Here is a 25,388-nt window from a genome sequence, read left to right as displayed (position 1 = left end):
CGTTATTCATCAATTTACTGGCGTAATACTTATACAAACACGCGTTTATATAAAGTAAAAGTTTACTGATTCATTCTTTGTTTTGGTATTTTTTTTTTTCTTCATTGTTCGTGTAAATATCGTTTTAAAATAAATAATGATCGATTGATTGTTATTGTTTTAGGCAGAGTTGGTTATATTTCATCCTTATTTCCGCGGTTTAATAAACATTAAGCCGGGGTTTTTTAAAATTAAATTTTACATGTAGCGAGATTAAAAGGTAAAAACTTGTATAAGTAAGAATATTATATCTTCTACACAGTGAGAGAGAGAGAGAGAGAGAGAGAGAGAGAGAGACGGAGGGAGAGAGAAGGGGATGGTCTCGAGTAAAATTAAAAGTTTTAAAACAGGTGCGTAGTAAAGCCATTTTGGAAATGAATATGAGCATACAAACACAAACAAATGTACGACTGGAACTTTTTACAATTCGTGTTTCATTTCTGCGATGATTATTTTTCTAGTTCATTATAGGCTGTACGTGTTAAATTATTCATTATCCATGGGTCCTCGTGGGATATTGGCAAATGAATATCTTAAGGATGTTTTAAAGAGGGGCGAGTTGACGACTGATCCTCCCCTTTTAACTGAACCCTTCTCGTATTTTTTCACATTAAAAAAAATCTGCGTGGTTCGCGTTCAGCATGCAAGTCAGTTTAATGCTCAAGCAACGCTTAACTACCCATTTTTTAAACAAGTTTTTTTTTCTTTCCTAAGTGATTTCACACAACCAACATGTGTGGAATCATTTCATAAAACCGATAATCGTGTTTAATATTACAGCACACTCTAAAATAAAATGGAGATTTTGTTTAAATTTTTCCTACTCAAATGTTATAAAAGTAATACATGAAACTAAGTCATGTTTTAAAAAAAGGGGGGGGGGGGCGTAAAATGATTATCTCGGCAGGCGGGCTGTTCATATATATGATTGTATTTAGACCATTGGGAATTGTATCAGATAAAGAAGAATAGAAAGTTTTTTTTTTTAGTATATCGCTTTATAGAGTAATAAATAAATTAATATCCATAAGGTAAAATTGGATAAAGAACACGACGATCGTCTTGATTTTCTCGACTGACACATATTTTTTTTTTAAATGGTAAACACGCAATAATTTTTTTTTGTCTCAGTTTATTTGTTATTGATCATTATTTTATTTAGTAAACCAGCACATGGTGTATAAAATTATATACTAAACATCAAATAAAAAGGTTTTACCTATGAGCGGTTAACTAATAAAATGAAATTGAAAACTTGATTTAAAAAATAAAAAACACACATGTGTATATCTTCTCGTTAAATTTATTTACTATACTAACCTTTCCAGTCGTATCTCAGCATGTCCGACTTTGGAAAACAAAAAAACAATGCATTTGTCACCCATTTATTCGTAGTGCTTACTGTCACTCTTATCACATTATCAGCACTGTAATGGCGGCCGACGACAACGCCGCCGTGTGACAAAGCGGGATAACTCTGTAAAACTTGTGAAAAAGAATCGTGTATAAACCAGTAGAGCTACAGTCTCGAGAGAGACTTCTGGTTAATTTATATGTCAAAATATATCTATAAGACATTGAGTGAACTAGAAGTATACACAAGATCCACTGTCAGGTAGAGGGATTTAAAGCACTGAAAACTTTTTTTTTACTGCAGTTCACTGGAATTGAAAAGAAAGAATTTACCTATTGCAAAAACAAAAAAAAAAAACAAAGCAAAAAAAACAAAAAACATTAGGCAATGCAATAAGAAAATGTAAGAAAGGGCAACTTTCTTCATGATAAAGTGCTAATTAACAAATAAAATTCACAATACGTTATTGTATGCCTGCAAGCTGCTCATATTTATATTACACCAATTATAAGTTTGAGGACAGTTTCAATTACATAAATATAAGTACATACAATACAAATTGTTTTCTTCATAACCTAATGATTTTTTTTTCTTCTATATATGAATAAAATTCATTATGATTGTGGTCAGATGACTTTTTAGGTCCCCCTTTGAAGAAGGGAGGGCATATTACATTGTTGCTTTCTGTTGGTCAGTCTGTCTGTTTTTGGTCCACAAACAGCTTCTGTTCATTTTCTTTACAGAGGTTGCTCATACTGATTCAGAAATGAAAGAACTTTATTCGGTAATAACCAATATTTGCCCCCCCAAATCAAACTTTGATGGAGATATATTTAATTAAGTTCTTAAACAGGGGAGTATATGCTGACTTCAAAGCACTGAATATTTTCATAAGTAATAACGCCATATGTATGTAATGACGTCACAAACATGACGTAAATTTCAGTTTTTTATGAATTTTACAGAAAAATGTACATATTTCGTCGATATTTTGAGTAAAAGTCACCGAGCGCATGTGTGTTCAGGCTCAATATTTTGATACAATGTGTAGAATGATAATATCAATGAAATATGCCAATATTGTTCCTGAACAAACTTGCGCTCTATAAATTTTAAAGCTAAAATTGTTGAAATTTTGTCCATTTTGTCCTCTTTCTGAAAAAGGATATAACATCGGACTAGTTTGTGACGTCATAATAACAAAAATTGTGAATACACTGCTTTAACACTATAATATTTTCTGTTAAATTATATTTCTCATACAGTTTATTGAATTCAGCACATTTCAGGAAGTTTTCAAAATTTGACTTTTGTGGGGGCAAATATATGCAATATACCGCATATAGTTCTTTGGTTACAGATTTTTTGTAAGAATTTGTCAAGTTTTGGTTTGTGTACGTCTGGCAATTTTTGACAGAGTTATGCCCCTTGGATTAAAAAAATTCCCAATTATTTGCAGTTTTCCTTCATTTTCTTCACATGTATGTCCAGATGTGGGGGGGGGGGGCATATGTGTTTTACAAACCTCTCTTGTTTTAATTGTATCATCTCACTTTTTGAAAAATTACAGTTTTGTAATGACACTATTCACTTGTTGTCCATTGTTGTCTTGACAAAATGCTCCATTGCTAAAAAAGGTGGTAAAAATTTCAACTTTTTCAATGCAAGGAAATACAAAGTTGACTTATCAGATTAAAAAAAGAAGATAAATTTTTTTTTTCATCCTACTTCACGTTTTAGTATATCGTGTAAAATGAAAGTACTTTTTATCCAGGGATAATTGAAGTTTCCAAGATTGACATATGTAAAATTTCTGAGGTGGTTCAAATTACATGATGGATTATATATGTATCATTCAGTGTACTGCATGGCTCTCCATAGTTGTCTAGAGAGAAAAGTGCATCCCAATTTTTTTTTATCTTTAAACATGATAGAGTGCTTACATTGTTTACTTAAGTAGTAATGATTATATTCTATTGAAAATGTGTGAACAGATAGGCAGAAGGATATTGATAGTGCTATACCACCTAACCTGGTGTGAGACATATTGATAGGCTTGTTATGATGATATATACATAAACCATATTGATTTTTTTCTTGTCATAATTCTTAGAGAACTCAATTTTGCTCCCAACAGAAACCAAAACTATTTGAGACAGACTGTTGGTAATACATTTTTTTAACCTATTTTCTTTTTTTAATAATGTCTATGGTCAGAGTTGCTGATGTTGCAGTGTGTATATAAGGTCACTTTGTGATATAGAGGAATTTTGAGATTCTCCCCTTCATAATTTTGTGTAAAACATTTAAAGTGGTTGATGACCGTACTGGATTTTACTGTCCCTAATTTTGGACTCAATTTACTTGCAACTCATCGACAGTGTAACCTGTATAATCAGAATGTTTATAATTTAAATAACCAGAGGGTAAAAATGTCTATTGTTTTCTATTATAGAGGATGTGTGAGTTGCAAGCCACGCTGGAGTTCTCCCTAGAATTCAACAAGTTCTTCAACGTAGACTTGTTCCAGCGTGGGTAAGTACATGACTGTATTATACTGCTATATTTTAATAATGTAGATCAATTTATGTAATTGTATGAAATGCTTAATGTTAAATATATTCCAGTGCATGTGTTCTTTTGATCAGGTATTATCAAGTACGTGCCACTTTGAAAACTTCACCTAAACTACCAGCTAAAATTGAGGTGACTTTGCCCAAAGCTTCAGGTAATGATGATGACCAACTTTGATACATTTAATTTTAAAGTAGCTAAAAAATGATTTGTTGCACATCAAAGTACATTTTAGCATGTGGGTACTTTAAAGCAATCATACGTCTGAGTTTTAATTAAAGACACAAGAATAATGTTTTACCACCTGGCATGTTTTAAGGCATTGACCTGTTATCTTTTTCTATATTAATTATTTTTTAGATGAAAGCTACATATTGCCGTCCTGTGTGGTAAATGGTACGGCCATCACCAAGACATTCCAGATTCTGTATCGAAATGAAGATGTGGCAATTAACGACCTTATTTTGTACCGGCTTCACACATTGGTCGATGCCAACAAGGTAGCGATTATAGTTAAATATCTGAAGTGCTTCCTCTTATGAATATTTGTTGATCTGTTGTGTAAAGGTTTATCATAGTGACTGATTAACACAATAAGAGAAGGTTATTGGGTACAGGAGAAAATCAATAATAGATGTAGTTTTCATGGTTAATCACTCAGGAAGATGTTTGATACATCTCAAATTTTTTTAGTGGGAAGTTAATGTAATAAATATTGTATTTAAATATTTTGTGAAACATACTCAATTAGCTGCAAGAAAATAACACCAATTAAAGAAAATAGTGATAGTCATACCTAAAAATGATGATTTTTGTATTGTAAGCATGTGCAATTTCCAGAATTATGCATGATTTTGTCCATTGTTCTGTTTCAGATAGAAGAAACTCTAGATAAAGCAGACATACAAGTTGTTCTGGATTTATGGTTTTCTGAGGAGGATGGGGGGTAAGCTAAATGCCACAGTGACTGGCTTATTATTCAGTGTCTCACAGCATTTGTGTCATGCTTGACTGTCATGGTTGTGTTTTATGAATTAAATATAAATCAGATGGGAAATAATGATGCGTGATAGGAAATATTAGTCAAACACACAGCCGATTCACTGCCTTGTATGCTGGTACTTTTCCAGTCTGTCATAGATTTCATTTTTTAAATAAAAAGACAAATGTCAGAAATAATTGATCCATTTTTCTTATAATAGTAAAAACAGGTAATTAGAATAAGTATCTTCTATCCTAGTGCTCATTGATTTGCTATTATGCAGTCAAAGTTGTATAATCTGTAGGCTCTGTCATGTATTCTGAAATCTGTCTAAGTAATGCGATGATAATTTCAAGTCCCTTTTAGTAACTTCAATTGTTTTCTATGTTGTAAAATCCAGTTGTGTTGTTTTTTTTTTTTAACCAATAGTGACCAAATAAGACAAGTTTTACTGTAGTACACATTTTATCCTTAGTCCACAAGGCCTGCAGGACAAGATGGAGAACGTGAGCTCCCGGACCCTACAGCTCCACTTCAGCACCACCAAGGGCCTCCACCACTATGTGCCCGTCCTGTTCGATTACTTCCATCTGTGTGCAGTGGAGGTCATAGTTCATGGTAGCCTGATAGCCATTCATCAACCCTACATCAGGTACAAGTTTGATCTCATGTTTTGGCTTATGTTTGTTTGTGTAATATTTTAGACTACAGTTCTTGTTTGATGTGTGGGTACATGGTCACATTACCATATAAAGGAAACTTTAAGCCCCTGTATTATTAGCTCTACTGGTCAGAGACCAGAAGAGCTTATGCGATAGTAATGCGTCCGTCGTCTGTCTGTCTGTCCGTCTGTAAACAATTTTTCAAAATGCTACTCCTCCTACAGTTTTAGTCTGATTTCAGTATAACTTGGCACACAAGTAGACTACACTAAGATACATAATTCTGTATATTGGTTTTTGATTTCAATGAACGGTGTTGCCGTTGTTACTAAAAATAGAAATTTTTGTGAAAATCATTCAAAATGCTACTCCTCCTACAGTTTTAATCTGATTTCAATATAACTTGGCACACGAGTAGACTATGCAAAGATACAAAATTCTGTGTATCGGTTTTTGATTTCCGTTGTTACTAGAAATAGAAAATTTGTGAAAATCATTCAAAATGCTACTCCTCCTACAGTTTTGGTCAGATTTCAATATAACTTGGCACACAAGTAGACTACACAAAGATACTTAATTCTGTATATCGATTTTTGATTTTGATGAACGGTGTTGCTGTTGTTACTAAAAATAGAATTTTTTGTGAAAATCATTCAAAATGCTACTCCTCCTACAGTTTTAATCTGATTTCAATATAACTTGGCACACAAGTAGACTACGCAAAGATACAAAATTCTGTATATCGGTTTTTGATTTCAATGAACAGTGTTGCCGTTGTTACTAAAAATGGAAAAATTTGTGAAAATCATTCAAAATGCTACTTCTCCTACTGTTTAAATCTGATATCAGTATAACTTGGCACACAAGTAGACTAGACTAAGATACATAATTCTATGTAGCGGTTTTAGATTTTGATGAACGGTGTTGCCATTGTTACTAAAAATAGAATTTAGAAAAAAAAAACTTTCAAAATGCTACTCCTCCTACAGTTTTGGTCTGATTTTATTACAGTATAACTTGGCAAACAAGTAGACTATACTAAGATACATAATTCTGTATATTGGTTTTTGATTTCAAAGAACGGTGTTGCCATTGTTACTAAAAATAGAAATTTGTGTAAAAATCATTCAAAATGCTGCTCCTCCTACAGTTTTGGTCTGATTTCAATATAACTTGGCACACAAGTAGACTACACTAAGATACATAATTCTTTTTATTGGTTTTTGTCATTATTCTATTTATTGCTTTTGTAAAGTTTTATATCCCAACTGCTACTTTTCTCTTTCTTTATTATAAGTACAAACCAGTAGAGCTTCAGTCTCGACAGAGACTTCTGGTTTTTGATACTTGGTGTTGAGTTTTAAAATTTGTAATTTGCATTTCTTTAATCTTCAAAAAAAAGTTCTTGTTCTGAATGTGCTCATGATATGAATGTTGAGATTTTCATTGGATTTTACTAAAGGATTGACATTTACAAATTTTAGCCTTGGGATCTTGTCATGATGACTGATGCAGCTTTATGTCCCAAGTACATCTTGATAATACAAAAAACACAGACAGTTTTGCTTTTGAGTCCTGATTAACATCTTATTTTCAGATTTTGGGATTTAAAGGCTTCCAACAGGTGATCAAGCGTTTTTCATTCTGGGTGTTGTTTATGATTTTTTCCAATTTTTATTGATTTTTCTGTACAGTCAATCAGATATCCCTATCACCACCCTTACTATTTTGTGATAATATTTTCCCCTAAAAAATCACACTTGGTTGATTCCTTTGTGAAAATTAATCACTTTCACTGCATGCCACCTGAATACTGTTTTGAATCACATGTTGTATAAACCTTAACTTTAATCTAGTGACCCCAGATATTCCTAGAGCTGGATTTGTCAGTTTACAAAATATGGACCTTCCCTTTGATTATCCAATGGTCTATCATACTCTAGCTGAAGCTTTGTCAATATGAATATGAAGCTATTTGATAGGATTTTCCACACATTATTTTCAGTCAAAACAATTACTTGGAAATTTACCCAATATTTATACCCCCGCTCCGAAGGAGAGGGGGATATACTGTTTTACCCTTGTGTGTCTGTCTGTGTGTCCGTCCGAAACAAATTTTCGTCACAGTGTTCTCAGCAACTACTCATTGTAGATGCTTGTTTTTTTTACTTTGAGCTATGTATTTTGCTCAAACATTTCAGATTTCAATTGTCCTCGAAAAAATGGAAATAAAATGTGTATTCCCAATGTCAGGGTATGTTCCTACTCTTAACGCACTGCTCTGGTAATATAGATGTATATGTGATTACCAGTATTTGTTGTTTCAGTTGAGAATGAAAAACAGACATATATGACTTGTAGTTTGCCATTTTAGTCTCTGTATTTTCCTCTGTACCATTAGATACTTGCGCAGAAGATGGAGTGTTCGTGGAAAGAAAAGAAAAGTTGTGTAAGACATAACAGTCAGGTCACTGAACTTATCACGTATCTAGTCAGGAGTATTATGCATTATCAAGTATATTTTTTACTCTCAGAAATCTTTCCAATATGTTGTGTAATTTTGTGTTTTCAAGTCTAAGCCTGTTAGAATTAAAAAAAGAAGAAGATATATTAATATACATGTATAACACCATGTAATGGTGAGTTGACACAGAAGTAATCCCATATAGGCAAGTAAAACACAAGGTTTACATGTACCAATATGTACTGACAAGTTTTAATCATGTAGTACATACAATATGGTGAGGGATTTATTAACAGAGAGTCAGATCTTAACAAAGCCGGGACAATGACCTTAATTTCTGGTGAGGATTACTGCATGTCATTCTGGGTCGGTGCATGTGTGAGGGTCAGTGACACACAGAGCTGGGGGGTGAAGATGTGGGGGCGTGTTCACAGAAATCCATGGTTACTGACAGATGCATCAATCAGTTTAGGAACTAATGAGAAAAAACTAAGGAGCCCAGGATGTTAAATGCACATATTTATGCCAAATCACGACTATATACATGTTTGTAATAAGGATCTTATTTAGCAGTAAATTGAATATATGTACATTATATCAAGATACCCTTATTTTGCCATTATAACTAAGGAATATTCACTAACAGGTGAATTCACTTACTTTAACTTTAATAATTATTTTCAATCTAATTTTCCCGAAGTATTCACCAATTACAAGTATAAAGTACTACTATTATGCAAAAAATCAAATTGTTGGTTATTAATTATGCATCTTTCACAGAGAAGTTAACAGGAATAAAGTTAAAATGATGGAATTCTTAGAAAGGTAATGTAGTCCTGAGAATTCTCTCAAATTTTGGTAATGCAGGAAGGATATTTTATCAAGCATATAGTCTCACATAATTATGCCAGAAATAAAGATTTATTTTACCAATAAAAAGTGGTTTACAGTAGTCTTCTCAACTACTAATAATCTTCTCAAGATTATTAGCAGGACCACAAATTTACAGGTTCATGAGTACATGTACTCATTTTCATATATTGTACATTTATATAGTTTCAATATGACCAAGGGCTAGAATAGGACCCCAATGGAATGACTGTTAATGAAAAAAAGTCCCCCAAAACAACAGAGCTGCAACTACCCGGAAGTCAGATTGATATGCTAAGATTGTAGTTTTTTCTTCCATATATTTTGGGTCAGATATTTAATGTGACCAGGGAAATGATTCGGTCTTTGAATCTCTTGTTCGATTTATGACACATGTTTCAATCTGATTTCAGTGTCCCAAAGCCTCCAAAGTCAGCCTGGACAAACAAACAACAGAACCCAGACCAGCAGTCCACACTTGAGATGGTGTACTTTGGAAGCAGAACCGTATCAGGGGTGAGGGTCACTGTATCATAGTAGTCACTCAACTAGAGTAACTGGGCATTCCACTTTACCCAATTGAAAAAAAACAGGGCTATCATCATTGATTCTAGTCTAAAATTAAAATTTTAATTCTGTATGTGTATAAGGAAGGTATTTGTTTAGAATTTTATCAAATATTTTACCACTTTAAAATAAGTGTGTGAGTACAGTGATTGCACAATTATCATCTGTGAAGAGAGGAAAAGGAATATAAACATATGTACATGGTCTTGAAATATTACATACTCCTACAAATTGTTCTTCAGTCATTCAGATAGATGATGCAATGATAATATGATTTTATTCCATTTGTAGGATCCCATTAACAGTTCCACCATGAAGCTTCACAATGCGATGAATGTCCATCGTCGTCTGTGTAAGATCTTACTGTCGGCCTACGAGAGCCTACAGTCCATGTTTAACAACTTCCTAGCACAGATGCCAGGGACTGATTTTGCCCTGGGTAAGAATTTATTTCTAAAGTTCAGTCTGTTAGAAGGGAGTTGTAAAAGACTGATTTAAAATATGTTGATACTGTCTAAATTACTATTACTCCTTGGCTATAAAGGGCAGAAAACAGAGATAATGTATAAACGAAACCCCACGCTTTTAGCTTAGTGCCAGGGATAAACAATTTTGATTCATTATGAAAATAATTTGTTATATCTACCATGTTAACAATATGTTTTAGAAACATGGGGAAAGAAAATCACTGCTGTAAGTGTGAATTCATTATAAGCGTGTTCTGTTTATCTCTGTTTTACTGTATCTTACAGACTGCAAAGACTGTCATAAGAGACTGGAGACAGTTGTTAACAACTTACAGGTAAATAAAGATTTTATTTACAGGTAATACAGTTTTACACTTTCTTGGGAAATAAGTCGGTAACATATTACTCATAAAAAAGATAAGATTGTATACCTTTAAAATATGAAAAGCAATGTAAGTTTTCCATAAATATTAATGACAATTTGAATTTTTAAATGAAATTCAATATAGTGCTCTTATCTCTTTTGAGAGGAACATTTATTGCGTAAATTTTAATTAAGAATGTGCTTCAAATAATTGTCTGAATATTACTTTGTACCAAAGTGTAGTTTCCTAAGTAACATTTTTCTTTAGAATTTTGACAATGAAGAGGATCTTCTCCAGACAGCGACAACTGACATTACACAGCTCTGTGCTGAGAACGTGATTCTGTGGACACAGTTTATAGAGGTTGTCTCCCTGGACAAAAATGCTCTCATCACACTGGCACAGGAGCACCACACGGGAAGGGTAAGGTCAATTATAGAGTTGTGTCAATAGAGCTTTGTGGTAAAATTCATATCTGGTTAAGTTGAAGGTAAAAGTCTTAGGCAAGGTTATGCATCAAAGTCAAAAAGTTACTGTCAAGAGTGATATAGATTATAAGCAATAATACTTGTTCAACTGGTAATTTCTTATGGAGATCAGTCAAAAGTTCATGCACAAACAGCTTTTAACATGTAGCTGTCAAAAAGAAGGGGCAATTTGTATGTACATGTATAGTTGGCCAATGTCCCTCACACCAAGCTGAAATTTGCCAAACATGGCTTTTGTATTTGTTTTGGAAGAAATTAAAGAAAACCAGAAAACATTTATGAGTAAAAACTTGTCAAAAAACTAATATTGAAACTAACAAACCTGCTCACCAGATTTTGATTTAAGTTAAGTGTGCTAAGATAAGTTACTTTTACCAGGTGAAGAGAATGGCCGAGGCCTTTTTTACTCACGAGTATGCCAAACCAGAATGCTTGTCCTGTTATGAGCCCAGGTGAGTGATGAGTGTCTTTCTGTGCTTGATTAATTACTTTAAAAAAAAGTATTCATGAGATAAGGTTAGAATAATTAGAAGAAGTTTCATGTCAAAGAAGTAACAATCTATTTTTCTCTCTCTTTTTGGTCAGTTTTCATGGCCATGCTGAGTTTGCCAACATTGTCAAGAGCTCAGGCTGTATGCAGAGCCTACCTCCCATGAGGGTAGAGTGTGTAGAACTGGACGGAGATTTCACCACTCTGCCAATCATATTTGAGGACATTTATTGTGACCATATACAAATGTCTACAGGTGTGTATAGATTTTCTCCTTTCATTTCTCTGTGTTTATATTTAGAGATTACTAACTGCATTTTCTTAACTTAATAATGTATTTGTTTTCTGTGTATTGTTGAATCTTTTTTTATTGTTTTTTGAATAGTTTGATTTTGCCAGATTTTTAAACTTTTATTAGTACTGTACATTGACTTTATATATATTTTTATCTTTTTGATCAACCAGTTCTATTAATGGTGTAGAATTCATATTCATGGAAAAAAATCTTGGTTATAACTTTCTTTTACCATATAAATTTTTAGACATCATAGTGCCACCCCCAAAATCATGAAATCCACTCCCTAAACTTTATTATCTGTTGACTCCCCAGATCCCCCTCCGGCGCGCTCGGTCGTGGAACTTTTTCAGGTCCCTGCCACATCGCACGACTCAGGCGACACCAGCTCGGTGGTCGACCTGGGGGAAGTGCGATTGGTCGGTGAGTAAACAGGAAGTAGTTCTATATTGTTTGCTTTGGTTACTATGGTATTTTCTTTTCCATAGATTCACCTGCATGCAACTGGGATTTTCTTTTGTTTGTCTGTGATGTTGTGTTTGTCTGTCACTGTTGTGTTATACTGTTTTTGATCTGTGTGAGACCTTCCTTATCATGATTCTGTGCTAAATAATATTGAGTGTAAAGAAAGAAAAAGGTGAAAATTTGCATGTTAAAACGAATTCTACTTCTTTCTAATTTGAATTATACACTGTAACTGTGTATATAAAGTGAGTGTGCTTTAGAGGTTTGTTTTGTAGTTTTTGGAGTTAAATGAAGGATATGCCAAATCTGGGTTTTATTTTAATATGTAAATAAGGGACACTGAAAAGTGTCAGAGTTTGTAAAAAAAAAAAAAATTTACATCGTTGTGGCATGTAAAATGGGACGTTTCAATTTATACTGAAGTTCTTTGATATGCATGGTGATTGAACTTCAATTTTTCACAGCTTTTTACCAGATTGAAAAGGAAAATGGGTGAAATAAATTTTTAGTGCTCTGCACATGATTTTTTTTTTTATTTTGATTTTTGAAGTCTCTATAATTGATATGGTCATTTGTTTATTTTTTTCTGCCTTCAGAGGAGACAACTCCTGCTACAGGTCAGTGTTAGAGTGCCATCTAGCCGCTAGCTAAATTGTATTACATTTAAGGGTGTCACATGACATTTTTAAAAAATGAACTATTAGTTGTTAATCACTGGAAATTCCTTTTCTTATTTTTGTATTTTAGTAAAACCAAAAACTAATGCAATGATATTCGATCCATCAGTCTTTGGTCATTTGAATAGTTTTGAAGCAAGTCAGCGTCAAAGCTTGATACATGTATTATAGGTAAAAGTAGAATACCACTAGATAATGGAGAGCAGAAAAGAAGGCATTTAAAGTCTCCTTGTCTTAGATGGGTTAACGTCCTCTTTAGACATGTTTGCTGCCATTAAGATTCGTAGTACATATTTATCAAGTCCTAGAGATTTGTAAAAATGATAAGAATCTGCTGTAGAAAAAGGTAGAAGCACATTACTTTTAGTAAAGTTACGGTGTAGGCGTTTGATTTTTTTTTAATTCAACTACTTAAGGCTAGGAAAATCTTGATATTTATATAATTTTTCCTATTCATTTGGATGTGAAATGGCAACTTCACAATGGTTTGAAACTCTGTTTTGATTTTTAAAATATGGGGCTTTTTTAAAAAAAAAGAACAACCTTAACAAATTTTTTGGGGGATATATGAATCTGCACACAAAATCAGAACAATGTAGTCCAAATATTGAAATCAATTTGTGTTTTTGTTAGAGTTATAGAAAAAGATATTTACGTTAAACATGTAATATAATGAATTCTTTGCTAATTTTGAATGATTATTTACAGAGAGACATAAGGGAAAAGAGAAATCAGGGAAAACTGGAGATCCTAAGCAGAAACAGAAGAAGAAACTCATCAAGAGCATCCGACCAGACGCCTTCAGAAGGCCGTCATCGTACTCAATGTCGGAGGTGGATGCCGTCACAGAGAAAGACACTCAGAAAGACTGTGCTCTGATTGGCTACAGGAAAAAGGAAACTGGGTCAGATTCTCCTGGATCTGTGGTGGATCATTCAGTGGAGTTGGGGACATTGTGTGATGAGGCCAATAAACACGATCATCTGTCCTCATCCTTCTCAATGCCGTCACTGTTTGTCAGGAATTCCTGGAGTAGAACTAGTATAACATCTCTACCAGACTTTGTAGAATCTCCCTACAGCAGGCGAAGAAATGTCAAGTCTGCATTGATCGCCAAAGAACTGCAACAGATTCAGGATGAATTGAAGGCTCATGGGAAGGAATCTGTATCAAAAAATGATCTCACTTCTTCAAGTTCTGGAGAATTAAAGCCAGAAGGAAGGGATTCTGGTATAAAAAGTGATCTGACACTAAGCTCAGGGCTGGGTACAGGTGTACCCAGTGAGGAGCAGATCATGGAGAAATTAGGACTGAATGATGTTCAGTGCTCTGTGAATGACAGTCTACCAGTGGAGGAACACGAAGACAAACAGTGGTATATAAATAAAGGTGCGAAAAATGACGATCACAATGACGACGAGAGACATGTGGACAATGGTTACGATGCAGCGGTCGATGCACAAAAGGATGTGGTAGAGTCTGGAACCTCACAGAAGGTTGTGTTGAGGTCCGGTCAGAGAGTCGTGAATGGCACAAACAGTCCGACCCAGAGTCTTTCTAAGGACAGCGGTATCCTCACTCAGGGATCTGATCTGGAATACCAGGACCCAGGGTATGACGAAAAATTAACTGTGATAGAATTTCTTAAGCAGGAATATGGAAGAATTCCTAATTTGTCTTCAATGGGGGCACATGGTAGCCCGTATAATAATCCTGTGGGTAAGATGAAGTCGGTAGAAGGTAAATTGAAGGAGAAATCATTATCTCAACATCGGGCAGTCAGTGACACTAATATCATATCCAGCATAGATAAGGCATCATCATCCTCAGTCTCAAATCAGTCCCACGATCTGGAGTCTGCCAAAAGCAGCCTCAAGACTCGAGTGTCAGCTTCATACTCATTCCCTGAGCTTTCCAAATACTTGGATAATGATAGACCCAAACTAGTTACTCAGATTGGCCACAGTACTTTAAGGTACCTTTATTGACAATTTGAGATCACCAATATTTGATTATGTCTGAGAAAACTTTGCATGCTTTTAAATTGATGTTCTGTGAAAATGTTTTCAATATTTTTCCCTTTATACTTGTTTTCTGATGGCTGATAAGTGGCAGTGTTTTTGATAATTATATTTGATTATCAGTGGTTAGATCAATTTTAGCTAAATTTCTTGTACTTACAATGGCTTACTGCTATTTTAATTAAGTATAAAAACTTGAATGGATGATTAGAAAATAATTTTTAGTATGGTTTCAATGACTAAATATTCTGAAAATTAAATTTTGGTATTAAGAAAGAAATGTACATTACTCTGCTAGCAAAGCAAGTATTGGTGATCATAGAAATTAGCTTTATTTTTTACTAACGTTTCTAAATTTTCTACAAAATTGCTTCATTCAGTCATCTCTGCACCCCACCCTTTCTTGTTCATGCATCCCATTTTGGAGTTTGCCTCTTCCACATTCACTGGTGGCTGGCGTTTGTTTTCAATCCGTCCTCTATTTGGTTAAAACTGAGATATTTTCAATTTTTATCAACAGGATAAAAGAATTTCATTCGTTTGTAGCATGTTTAGCTTTGGGTTTGAAATAGCTCTTCTGGACCCCTATTTGTTGAGTACTTTTCTTCAGAAAAACTCTATAAAGGTAACACTGTTTGACTGGGATATTTGCTGTTGTTGAATTGATGTTATGTGCATTTTGAAATTTACATGAAGGAAAAATATATGGATTTCCCCTTTAACTTTCTATTTTTTTCCCTTCATAAAGTCTTTACTTAATAGGTTTTTTTAGCATGCATGACCATGATCTCCCTAAAGTATTAAATAACTTTTTCTTTGAATGCTTTCTTTAACAAATTTCTAGATGTGAATAACCACAAGTGCTTATGACTTTATGATTGTTGCTGACATAATGAATTATTTTGTTATTTAGTACATACTGAGCATTTGTATTTCAGCTTTGTAAAGCTCAGAGAACAGCTAAAAACAGAGATGCAATATCATGGACAGCTTTATAGGTAAGCTTTTATCAAAGGAAGAATTTGAACAGAAGGTTTCAATGCATCCTTTAGTTGAGATGTTTTGTCACAAAACCAAAATTATGGCAACTGTAAGAAAAGGCAAAAGAAATTAATAATAACTGATGGTTTAAATTTGACTGCCCTTGAACATGTTAAAACAAACTTAAGTGCATTACAAAGGGATGCATGCTTTATGTTTGTAACTGTATTTCAGTGACATACCGGTAGATTATAAAATTTCACCTCATTAATTTGATGTAACTATTTTTCTCTATATTTTTCAGTCATATATATGTAGTATTGAAACAACTAAGCCTAGTTGCAGATTGTTCATTTGTAATTTATTTCTTTGAAATAAGAGATTTGATGAGAATAGAGTGTCACTGTGATGATTTCAATATTAATTGTTCCTTGTTTCTCTAGCAGTGAGTGCCCCTCTCTGGACTCCATACATCCCTACTTCCACGTCACTGTGATGTTAATTAATTGTTAATTTTGTCTGTGACAGTGAGTGCCCCTCTCCGGCCTCCATACATCCTTACTTCCACATCACTGTGATATTAATTAATTGTTAATTTTGTCTGTGACAGTGAGTGCCCCTCTCTGGCCTCCATACATCCCGACTTCCATGTCACTGTGATGTTAATTAATTGTTAATTTTGTCTGTGACAGTGAGTGCCCCTCTCTGGCCTCCATACATCCCTACTTCCATGTCAATGAAGAGAGTGTAGATGATGGAGATGGTGTTCATTTAGTTGTCTGTGTTCATGGATTAGACGGTAAGGAAATATGGATCTGGTCAAATCTTATCTTCTGTCCTAGTTTTAAGACACTTGGTGTTAACATACATTTTGATACATCAGTCCAGGAAAAAATACACACAAATTAATGCCAAGAAAACAATTTTTGATGAGGTCATAAAAAGCATATTAAATTCAGTCAATGTTTTTAGTTTACTTGTTATTTTGGCTCGAGTATTGAATTTTGTATTAAAACAAATGTTTAATTTTGGCAGTAAACCAATTTAATTGAACAATTTGTCATTTTATTTAGAATCTGCAAGATTTTAAATAGGGATGTCAAAATTGTCAATAATTGATATTCGAATATTCTATAGAAGTATTCGAATATATTCGAATATTCGATAAAATTAATACATTTTGCATTATAAAGTATATATTTTAACTCTCCTGTCAACCAGTATATGTTTTTTGTCCCCCGCTTGAAAAGTGGGGGATATTAATTTGGGTTTGTCCGTCCGTCCGTCCGTCTTTCTGTCTATCTGTAACGCTTTCGTTTCCACACGATATCTCGAGAACCCTTTGAGCTTTTGCAATGAAATTTAGCATAGCAACTCCCTATGGACTAAAGAAGACCCCTATTGATTTTGAGGTCAAAAGGTCAAAGGTCAAGGTCATGAATAAGCAAATTCTGTCTGTTAAAACACTTTCGTTTCCACACGATATCTCTAGAACCATTTGAGCTATTGCAATGAAATTTTACATAACAACTCCCTGGGGCCTAAAGAAGACCCCTATTGATTTTTGAGGTCAAAAGGTCAAAGTTAAAGGTCGTAAATTTATACATTCTGTCTGTGTGTAACACTATCATTTCCGGGCGATATTTCAAGAAGATTTTGAGCTTATGCAATGTAATTTTATACCAAAACTCCCTAGGACGTCTCTCGCCCCTCTCAAAGTGCCCCGCCCCATTTGTTTTATTAGTATTTATAGTATTACATGTCGCTATTTTTAGCGCAGGGGCATGAGGAGAGTTATTGCGTATAAAACAGGTTCTCGGCGGACTCTATGTTCTTATTACATCTATTAGCACTGTTTAATAAAGGCTAAATAAATCAAACACCATGGATTGTGTAAAATTTTGAGAATACCGAACATGAAAACATGAATATATACATGTATGTGACTTCAGTTCTGCATATACTTCCCTTCTTGTAAAGCGACTCCGTGGTCTGGTGGTTATGTCTCTCGCTTGGAATGTGAGAGGCCCCGGGATCGAATCTCGATCGAACCTTTCTTTTTTTTTCTTTTTTTTTTTTAAATACTTTTTTTTTTTACTAAATGATAGTATTCAGCATGTGAAAAATTCATGAGGTTATAAAATCATCATTACAGTGTGATAAATATTCCATATAAAAAAATCTTCTATACACATAATAAAGAATAAGCAATCAAATCTTTATATGCATATTGACATACATGTATTTTATTTCCTTCAGTATACATGTATACTTTTAATAATTCTACAAATTCAGTCAGGGGGAGCCGACTTTTTCCCTAAGCGGGGGACACGAATTCTCTGAATTAGCTTGTTGTCATTATTTTGAAGTAAAATTTCATGTAGAGTTTTGTAAATGCAAAGTAATTAAACTTTTAAAATTTTACAGACTTTATGAAGTATATACATCTAAAATGTAATGAAAAATTGTTTTTGAAAATTCAAAAGCTTTTTTAGTATGTTTCAGATTAATTCATTGTCTTATCAAAGTCTACACTACTTACTCCTTCAAATTTATACTACTCTAAACGATTATCTACTGAAGAAAAATTAAAATCAATTACTTTTCGTGAATTAATTCCCGATAATTATTTTTAATGATATATACATCAACAAGGTATCCATGTGTTTTCTGTAAAACTGTGTCCTTACAACAATACATACTGATTGTAAGTAGTTGGTACTGTTATACCACTGATTAAATGATCAAAGAATAATTTATTCTAATAATTACACTATTCACACTAATTCAACAGGAGTGTCTGTTAATTTTTTTAATTAAATCTTATTTATTTCAACGGTAAAAACTTTATTAATTTCAAATAAAACTTGTCAGAATTTTCTCTCTATTAAATGCCTGTATACTTAAAAACTGAATATTCGAATCACAAATTTGTATTCGAATATCAACTCATCGAATGAATATTCGAATATTCGTTGACATCCCTAATTTTAAATATCATTGGGTACTCATGTCTTTAGAAGTTTGTAATCAATGGTTTACATAGAAAAGCTAAAGTTGCAAATAAATTGTAAAAAAAAAAAATCATATGTATGTGTTTTATTATTTCAACATCAACATTTGAAAGGACACAGAGAAGCTTTTGTAAATGGATTTTATTGATTCTTCATGTTTTTTACAGGAAATAGTGCTGATTTAAGATTAGTTAGGACGTACATAGAAATGGCCTTACCAGGCCATAGAATAGAATTCCTGATGTCAGAGCGAAATCAGGTAAGTTTTGTTTTATATGTACACGTAGTTTGAAATTTTTGTAGTCATAAGAGATATGAATTTTTTAGCCTCTTCATTGATTTGTTAAATGTGATATGCCTTTTACTTCATTCATCAGTAAACTGTTTTATCTCCCTAGGACACCTTTGCTGATTTTGATTTGATGACAGATAGACTAGCCAATGAGATTAATAGTTTTATAGAACTTTACGGGTTCACTCCTACCAGAGTCAGGTAAAATTATTTTGATCTTTAATTTCAAAGATTACGAAAATACAGATATGTAATTCAAGTTCACAGTGACAAAGAAATATTTCGAATTTTATTCTCGGAACCTTGTACTAATAGAGCAATGTTGTGTTACAGTTTTGTGGGGCATTCTCTGGGGAATTTGATCATTAGATCTGTGATATCTCTGCCAAAGCTCTCTCACCTGATCCCTAAACTCTATACATTCCTCTCCCTGTCTGGGCCTCATCTAGGAACCCTCTACAACAACAGTGGTCTGGTCAACATGGGTAGGAGCTCATTCTGTTTTTCTTGTTAAACACTCTACTGTGAATACTGTAAAATGAGAATCTTTGGCGCACTATTAATTTTAGCGCCTTTGGCGCAAGAGCCATTGAACGCTAAAATTTATTGTGCGCTAACGGATTTCTAAATATTATTGTGTGTGTTCAAAGCTTTTACATAAGTACATGTAAACTGGAATGCGCGATTACGTAATGTCGAAGGGTCGTTCGATTTTATATACACACTAGCACTGCACACTCTATTTGGGAGGATCGATCGAGAAAGATCTGCCAAATTATAATTTAATTAAATTATTGTTTCCCGGTAGTTGTTACCCGATTCTTATCATTGGACTTTTACGAGGAGCGCTGACTTTTACAGTTGACGCTTACTTTTACACTAGGACTATGTACGGTAGCTCTTTTATGATATAAATATTTAGCTCAACATTTAATTAAACAAAAATAACGGGTTATTCAATGCACATATAAGTTGTCATTGAAGAAAACGACAACTACCCTACCCTCAACTCCCGGTCTTCACATGTTGGTGCCCCTGACACCATACCTATGACCACTAGAAAGGTTTTCTTATGCCTTTTCAATTCTGTACTTCTGTACAGTGTACATGATACAAGTTTAAATGTCCAAGTAAACCGTCAAGGCATCAACTGTAGAAGTCAGTGCTTCTCGTAAAAGTCCATTAGCACCTTCAAAGTGTGACTTCTCAGCATGTTAATCATCTATCGCCTTGAGGTAAACAATGCAATCAAGCATGGCGAATCTTGAGCTTGAAGACAATACCTGATTATGATTATCGTTTATTCAAGTAACTTTCTTTCGATGCTTGCATTGTTTTAATTTGAATAAAATGCGTAAATACTCCATTTCTTTTATTTAAAATATAATAAATTTTAACATTGTGCCACGTCCTTGTGATTCCAACACCACAGTAAAGTTTACAAAATTAATGTTTACTTAGATACGGGAGTGCTACTGTGTTTCCATGCTTGAATAACCAAAAAGACAAACGGGTGTGGATAAAAAGACAAAATATCACATTTATAAATTTTTAATGACAAGTGCAAGCGCTAAAATTTATTTGCGCCAATGCATTCCAACTTGTGTTTGCGTTAAAATACGTATGCGCCAAATTTTCTCGTTTTACAGTATCCACTTGTATGTCAGACTTTTTGGAAGAAAACTTTCTTTAAAGGCCGAGGTTTTCAACCGTACGGTTTTCCTCAGGTAAGTTTGGTGTGGGGTGGAGCTTAATCGAAATGATTAGCCCCGAAACGACTTTTTTTGTAAAAAAATATATACACAGGGTGTTATAGCCCCTGAATGTATTACAGCACGTTTAAAACAATACGACTTTGTAAACCGAGGCCATTTTTTTTTCATGTTTAGCTCATGAATTGAAATGCGAAATAAAGCATTTTTTGTTGCAGACAGAATCCTTCTCAATTTCTCTCTTTTAAAATAATTGATATTTTTAATAATTTGACATTTTTTATATACATTGTGTTTTTTAATGAAGTTATAACAAAAATACATTAGCACCAAAATCTGTCGTTGTATTCTGGCGACAAAAAGGGAAGTAATTCAAATTACACGTCGTCTACGCACAATGAAAGAAGAAAGTGAACCATAATTTTAACAGTCTCTCGGTAAATAACAATGAAACTTAGAAACGATGTTTTGAGAATAAAATGTTGAAGTAGAAATATTATTGTCTAAATAAATATATTTAACAAATAAACCCTACTTGATTTTTCCATAACGCTTGGTCGGTAAAAATGGCCAGGGCTTCGGACCGGGGTTGATTCCGCGACAGCTATGAAACGAAAAAGAATCATCTGCATCTTCTTTTTTTCTTTCGGGATTCATTATTAATTTCAAACATTAAATACAAAGCAAGATTTATATTCCGCAGTTAATTTCTCTTCAGCTATATATACCGTAAAATTTTCACCATGTCTTAAAAAAAACACGTACAGGTTTGTCTTATAAATATAAATTCGGTTGAACAATGTTACAATGTTGTCATACTTGTTTTAAAAAATAGTTTTATTTAATTCCATGATACTAGCTTTAAACGCTGGTCGGTTTATTTTGTTAATTAATGGAGGAATAAATATACGTTAGTTAACTCATGTTTTGACACGGAAATTAAAATTATCGATTGTAATTGTGATATGAAATCCTCCCTTTTAAAATTAAATTTATAATACATAATATATAGCCATGATTTCCTTGTCATTTATTCAATAATTTGATAGATTGATTATATTTATGGCATATTCTTATGAATAAAAAAAAGAAAAGAACGATTTGATTGCTTCTTTATCACGTTGGCATACAGTGCGGTAGGCATCAAAAGCCTGAGAGTTAATTCGATGGTCGGTACGATCTCCAGACAAGGTGCACAAGATATACACAACAGCAGCAAACTAAATGTCAATCAAATCAAAGTATCCAATCCCAGACTTAATTTCAGATGATTGACAGTGGTTCTAGGACCAGGTAAATTTGAAGGAGGTGCTTATTTCCTCCCCCTTTAACATGATAACAAAACTGTTATGTAATGTTGACAGGAATGTGGTTCATGCAGAAGTGGAAGAAGTCCGGGTCACTGTTACAGCTGTCACTCAAAGATCACCAGGACCCCCGCCAGACCTTCCTGTACAAACTCAGCCAGAAACCAGGTCAGGGTCATAGAATTCAGGTCTTTAGGTCAGAGGCAAAAAAAAAAGAGTTGATTATGTTCATTTTAAAAGTTAGGCACATAGTCTACATGCTGGACTTTCTCACACACACTCTTTAAGCTTAAAAAATTGAAGATGACACTTACCAAGGTGCAAAAACATTTTGATCCCAAGTTAGAAATTTGTTTCAGTAAAAAATATATATATATATTAAGGACCTTTGTCTACCCTAAAATCTTAGGTACTATTTAAAAATAATTCAAATTAGAGCATTGGAGTGGATAAGATTGACATGGTTTTACAGAAATTGAATGTATCATATCTGAATTGTAAATGTGCATTTGAGAATCTATTTTATCAAACAATTTAGAATAAGAAAAACAAATTTAAGTTTTTTTGTCACAAACAGGTTTGGAGATGTTCCGCCATGTGCTGTTAGTGGGGTCTTCTCAGGATCGCTATGTTCCCTACCATTCATCCAGGATCGAGATGTGCAAGTCAGCTCAGCGAGATAGCTCAGGCATGGGTAAGATATCTCAATGAAGTTTTCCACACATTCAGGAAACCAATTTTTATTCTGTTATTATTTTTAATTCTCTTTATTAACTTATATTCATTCATTCATATCTTTATATTTCATTCACTGATATGTTAAGTGTTCTAACTTGTTTTTTTAATGAATCCCAAATTCAGGAATTCAAAGCAATACTTTATTTTGTTTATATCAATTTATATAATATGTTTAATCTTCAAACTTTCTAGAATGACTGTAAGACTTATTTTTTCATTATTAAGGTGCTATATATAGTGAAATGGTGGCCAACATCTTGACTCCAGTGGTGAACAATGCCAATTGTAAGCTGATTCGTTACGATATTTTCCACGCTCTACCAAACACTGCCAATACAATCATCGGAAGAGCAGCCCATATAGCTGTGCTGGATTCCGAACTGTTCATAGAAAAATTTCTCACGGTAGCGGCCTTAAGATACTTTAAGTGACGAGCTGTGCTTAGTCATTTCATGTTACTAAATGTTAGTGACCTTTATTTATTATGGAGAGAGAATATAGTCCCAAATCTTGTATATATTATGTCTGTGATATGACTGATTTATAAGTTATATGTGCAACAAAGATTTTTATGTTTTGTGGATTTTTCAGCTGAGGTTTTGATATAATTTACATAAAAATACGAAATAATTATAGTATTATTGACGATGGAATGTTTTATGGGGATGATGATGCAGTGCTTATTTAACAAAATTGTGGGGTGTTTTTGTATTTTTTTTTTGTTTCTGCAATATTGAGGGTGAAATGACAAGAGCAAGCACAAAAAAAATATGGGAAATGCCTATAGCTTCATCATACATATGATATTCCATTTTTGAACTAAGAATTTAGAGCAATGTAATTTTTTTTTTAATTGTAAAATTCAGACAACTAAATTTTTCCTGGAAAAAAATTTTCTCCAGCAAATATTATGCATTTAAAAAAAATGCATTGTGCTTTCCTTTGAATTTGACCCAAGCAGTGAAAATTTGGAATATCATTTTCTTTTAGACCACACAGCTCATTAGTTCATGTAGTGGAATTCAAATTCTATTTTGATACAGTCCTTTGATAAATTGGATATCAAATATTTCTTGAAAAGATTTGTTTTGTCATAACAGTATTTCAGTCAAGTATTGTGAGTTCTTGCTCCATGTTTTTTTTTTTTTTTTAAATGTATATTTTTTATGCATATTTTGAAAATATGCTCTCCAATCAATGGAGCAAAGACCCACTCATTAAAAAAAAAATTATGAAGAATTATGTTACTTACTTTGATATGTGCATGCTATTTCATTTTGCAATTTTTTCGAGTAGCAAATCATAGAGAGGGTACAGTAAAACTCGGTTATGACGAACACCTGTGAAATTACTTCGCTATATCCGTAATTCGTTATATACGTTATAGGGAATATCTAGAATTTCATTGTGGGGGATCTAAGAAAATTTCGCTATATCCGTAAATTCACAATAACCGTGTTCGTACTAAACGAGTTTTACTGTGTATACAATAATTTTAATTGAAACTTGAAAGAAAATTTTGTTATTGGGACTTTTTTCACCTTTTTTATTAGTCAAACCCTGGGCATTTTTCTCAGTTAGTTCTCCCACATTCTTATTAACTAATAGATTTTAAACATTGAGGCAAAAATAATTTTCAAAATAATAGAAAAAAAACGTTTTTTAACTGCAAAATGTCATCGAGTATGCATGAGATTGTTAGTTAAGTTTATAAAATCGTTTAATGTAAAATAGTATACATGTATTCGTGATACACATTGTACAAGTGCTTTAGTTTTTTGGTTAAATAGTATTTGGAGTTGAGAAAAAATGTTGTACAGTGTATTTTGTGCATGATATGAAAAGTCCTATTTTTATTCATCCAATGGATGAATCAGCTGAACATAAACTGTTGTTTAACTTAAAATATATATTTATTAATTATTGTTACTTGCATAATTTTGTATAAATGATTGTTACTAATTTCAGATGTATTTTCGTCCTGATTTAGATTCACCTGTTATAGAAGAGGCACTATTTTTTGCAATAGTATTGATATAAACAGAATATTGGAGTTTCTTTTTCACTCAGATATACGTTTGTGCAATGTGCCTTGTGTGGGGGGTGATTTTGGTTTTACCCATACTGCAGTTAATTACATGTCACAAAAATTCAATTTAATAGTATTCACTCTAAATTATATTTTTATTAGCATTTCCATCTGTGTTATTACAAAGTGTATCTTGCTTTTCAGACTATCATGGCATCATTTATAAGTATGGTACATTTTTTTTGTAAAGTACAATAAAATGTTTCAGTCACATTTGGGCATTTTTGAGTGATGTAAAAGTAGGGTAGGGTCCATATTTTGAAATTCATTTTGGAACCTATACCTTTGTTTTTTGACTTCAGCAGTAAAATTCTGTGATACTATTCAACTTGTGATCATTTATGTACATATTGTTAAAATTTTTGAGAGTCAGAGAAAACATTATTATTTCTGATATGCATGTATTTTTACAGTTATTGATGGATTATTTTTTACATTAAAAAAAATGCAATGAAAGGGCATAATATTTGCTGCA

General features: G+C 33.1%; 1 protein-coding gene across 6 annotated transcripts in view; it reads left to right on the top strand.

Moving 5' to 3' along the window:
• Window positions 1-25,113, top strand: part of LOC134230386 (protein FAM135A-like) — a 29,946-nt gene extending 4,833 nt beyond the window's left edge. The window contains exons 2-25 of one of the 6 annotated variants that reach the window (XR_009984345.1): window positions 3,849-3,928; window positions 4,042-4,121; window positions 4,328-4,467; window positions 4,843-4,913; window positions 5,425-5,601; window positions 7,209-7,235; window positions 9,359-9,461; window positions 9,804-9,951; window positions 10,265-10,314; window positions 10,612-10,767; window positions 11,211-11,284; window positions 11,418-11,578; window positions 11,933-12,040; window positions 12,679-12,699; window positions 13,468-14,734; window positions 15,719-15,778; window positions 16,454-16,560; window positions 18,943-19,034; window positions 19,174-19,268; window positions 19,401-19,552; window positions 22,144-22,254; window positions 22,664-22,780; window positions 23,050-23,545; window positions 23,577-25,113. Coding sequence is in view for 5 of the 6 variants with exons in the window: in XM_062712182.1 (XP_062568166.1) it covers window positions 3,852-3,928; window positions 4,042-4,121; window positions 4,328-4,467; window positions 4,843-4,913; window positions 5,425-5,601; window positions 7,209-7,235; window positions 9,359-9,461; window positions 9,804-9,951; window positions 10,265-10,314; window positions 10,612-10,767; window positions 11,211-11,284; window positions 11,418-11,578; window positions 11,933-12,040; window positions 12,679-12,699; window positions 13,468-14,734; window positions 15,719-15,778; window positions 16,454-16,560; window positions 18,943-19,034; window positions 19,174-19,268; window positions 19,401-19,552; window positions 22,144-22,254; window positions 22,664-22,780; window positions 23,050-23,255 (3,600 nt within the window). In the remaining variant the exon portion in view is untranslated. Of the gene's footprint in view, window positions 1-3,848; window positions 3,929-4,041; window positions 4,122-4,327; window positions 4,468-4,842; window positions 4,914-5,424; window positions 5,602-7,208; window positions 7,236-9,358; window positions 9,462-9,803; window positions 9,952-10,264; window positions 10,315-10,611; window positions 10,768-11,210; window positions 11,285-11,417; window positions 11,579-11,932; window positions 12,041-12,678; window positions 12,700-13,467; window positions 14,735-15,718; window positions 15,779-16,453; window positions 16,561-18,942; window positions 19,035-19,173; window positions 19,269-19,400; window positions 19,553-22,143; window positions 22,255-22,663; window positions 22,781-23,049 lie in introns of all 6 variants that reach the window. The other 5 variants (XM_062712186.1, XM_062712182.1, XM_062712183.1 and 2 more) reach the window with 5 other exon arrangements.
• Window positions 25,114-25,388: the final 275 nt, after the last annotated feature.

Source organism: Saccostrea cucullata, unplaced genomic scaffold (genome assembly GCF_032062105.1).
Source record: "Saccostrea cucullata isolate Sc308-1 unplaced genomic scaffold, CSIRO_AGI_Scuc_v1 ctg315, whole genome shotgun sequence".
Taxonomy (NCBI): Eukaryota; Metazoa; Mollusca; class Bivalvia; order Ostreida; family Ostreidae; genus Saccostrea; species Saccostrea cuccullata.
Note: the sequence above shows the minus strand (reverse complement) of the source record. Positions and strands in the feature narration are given on the sequence as shown.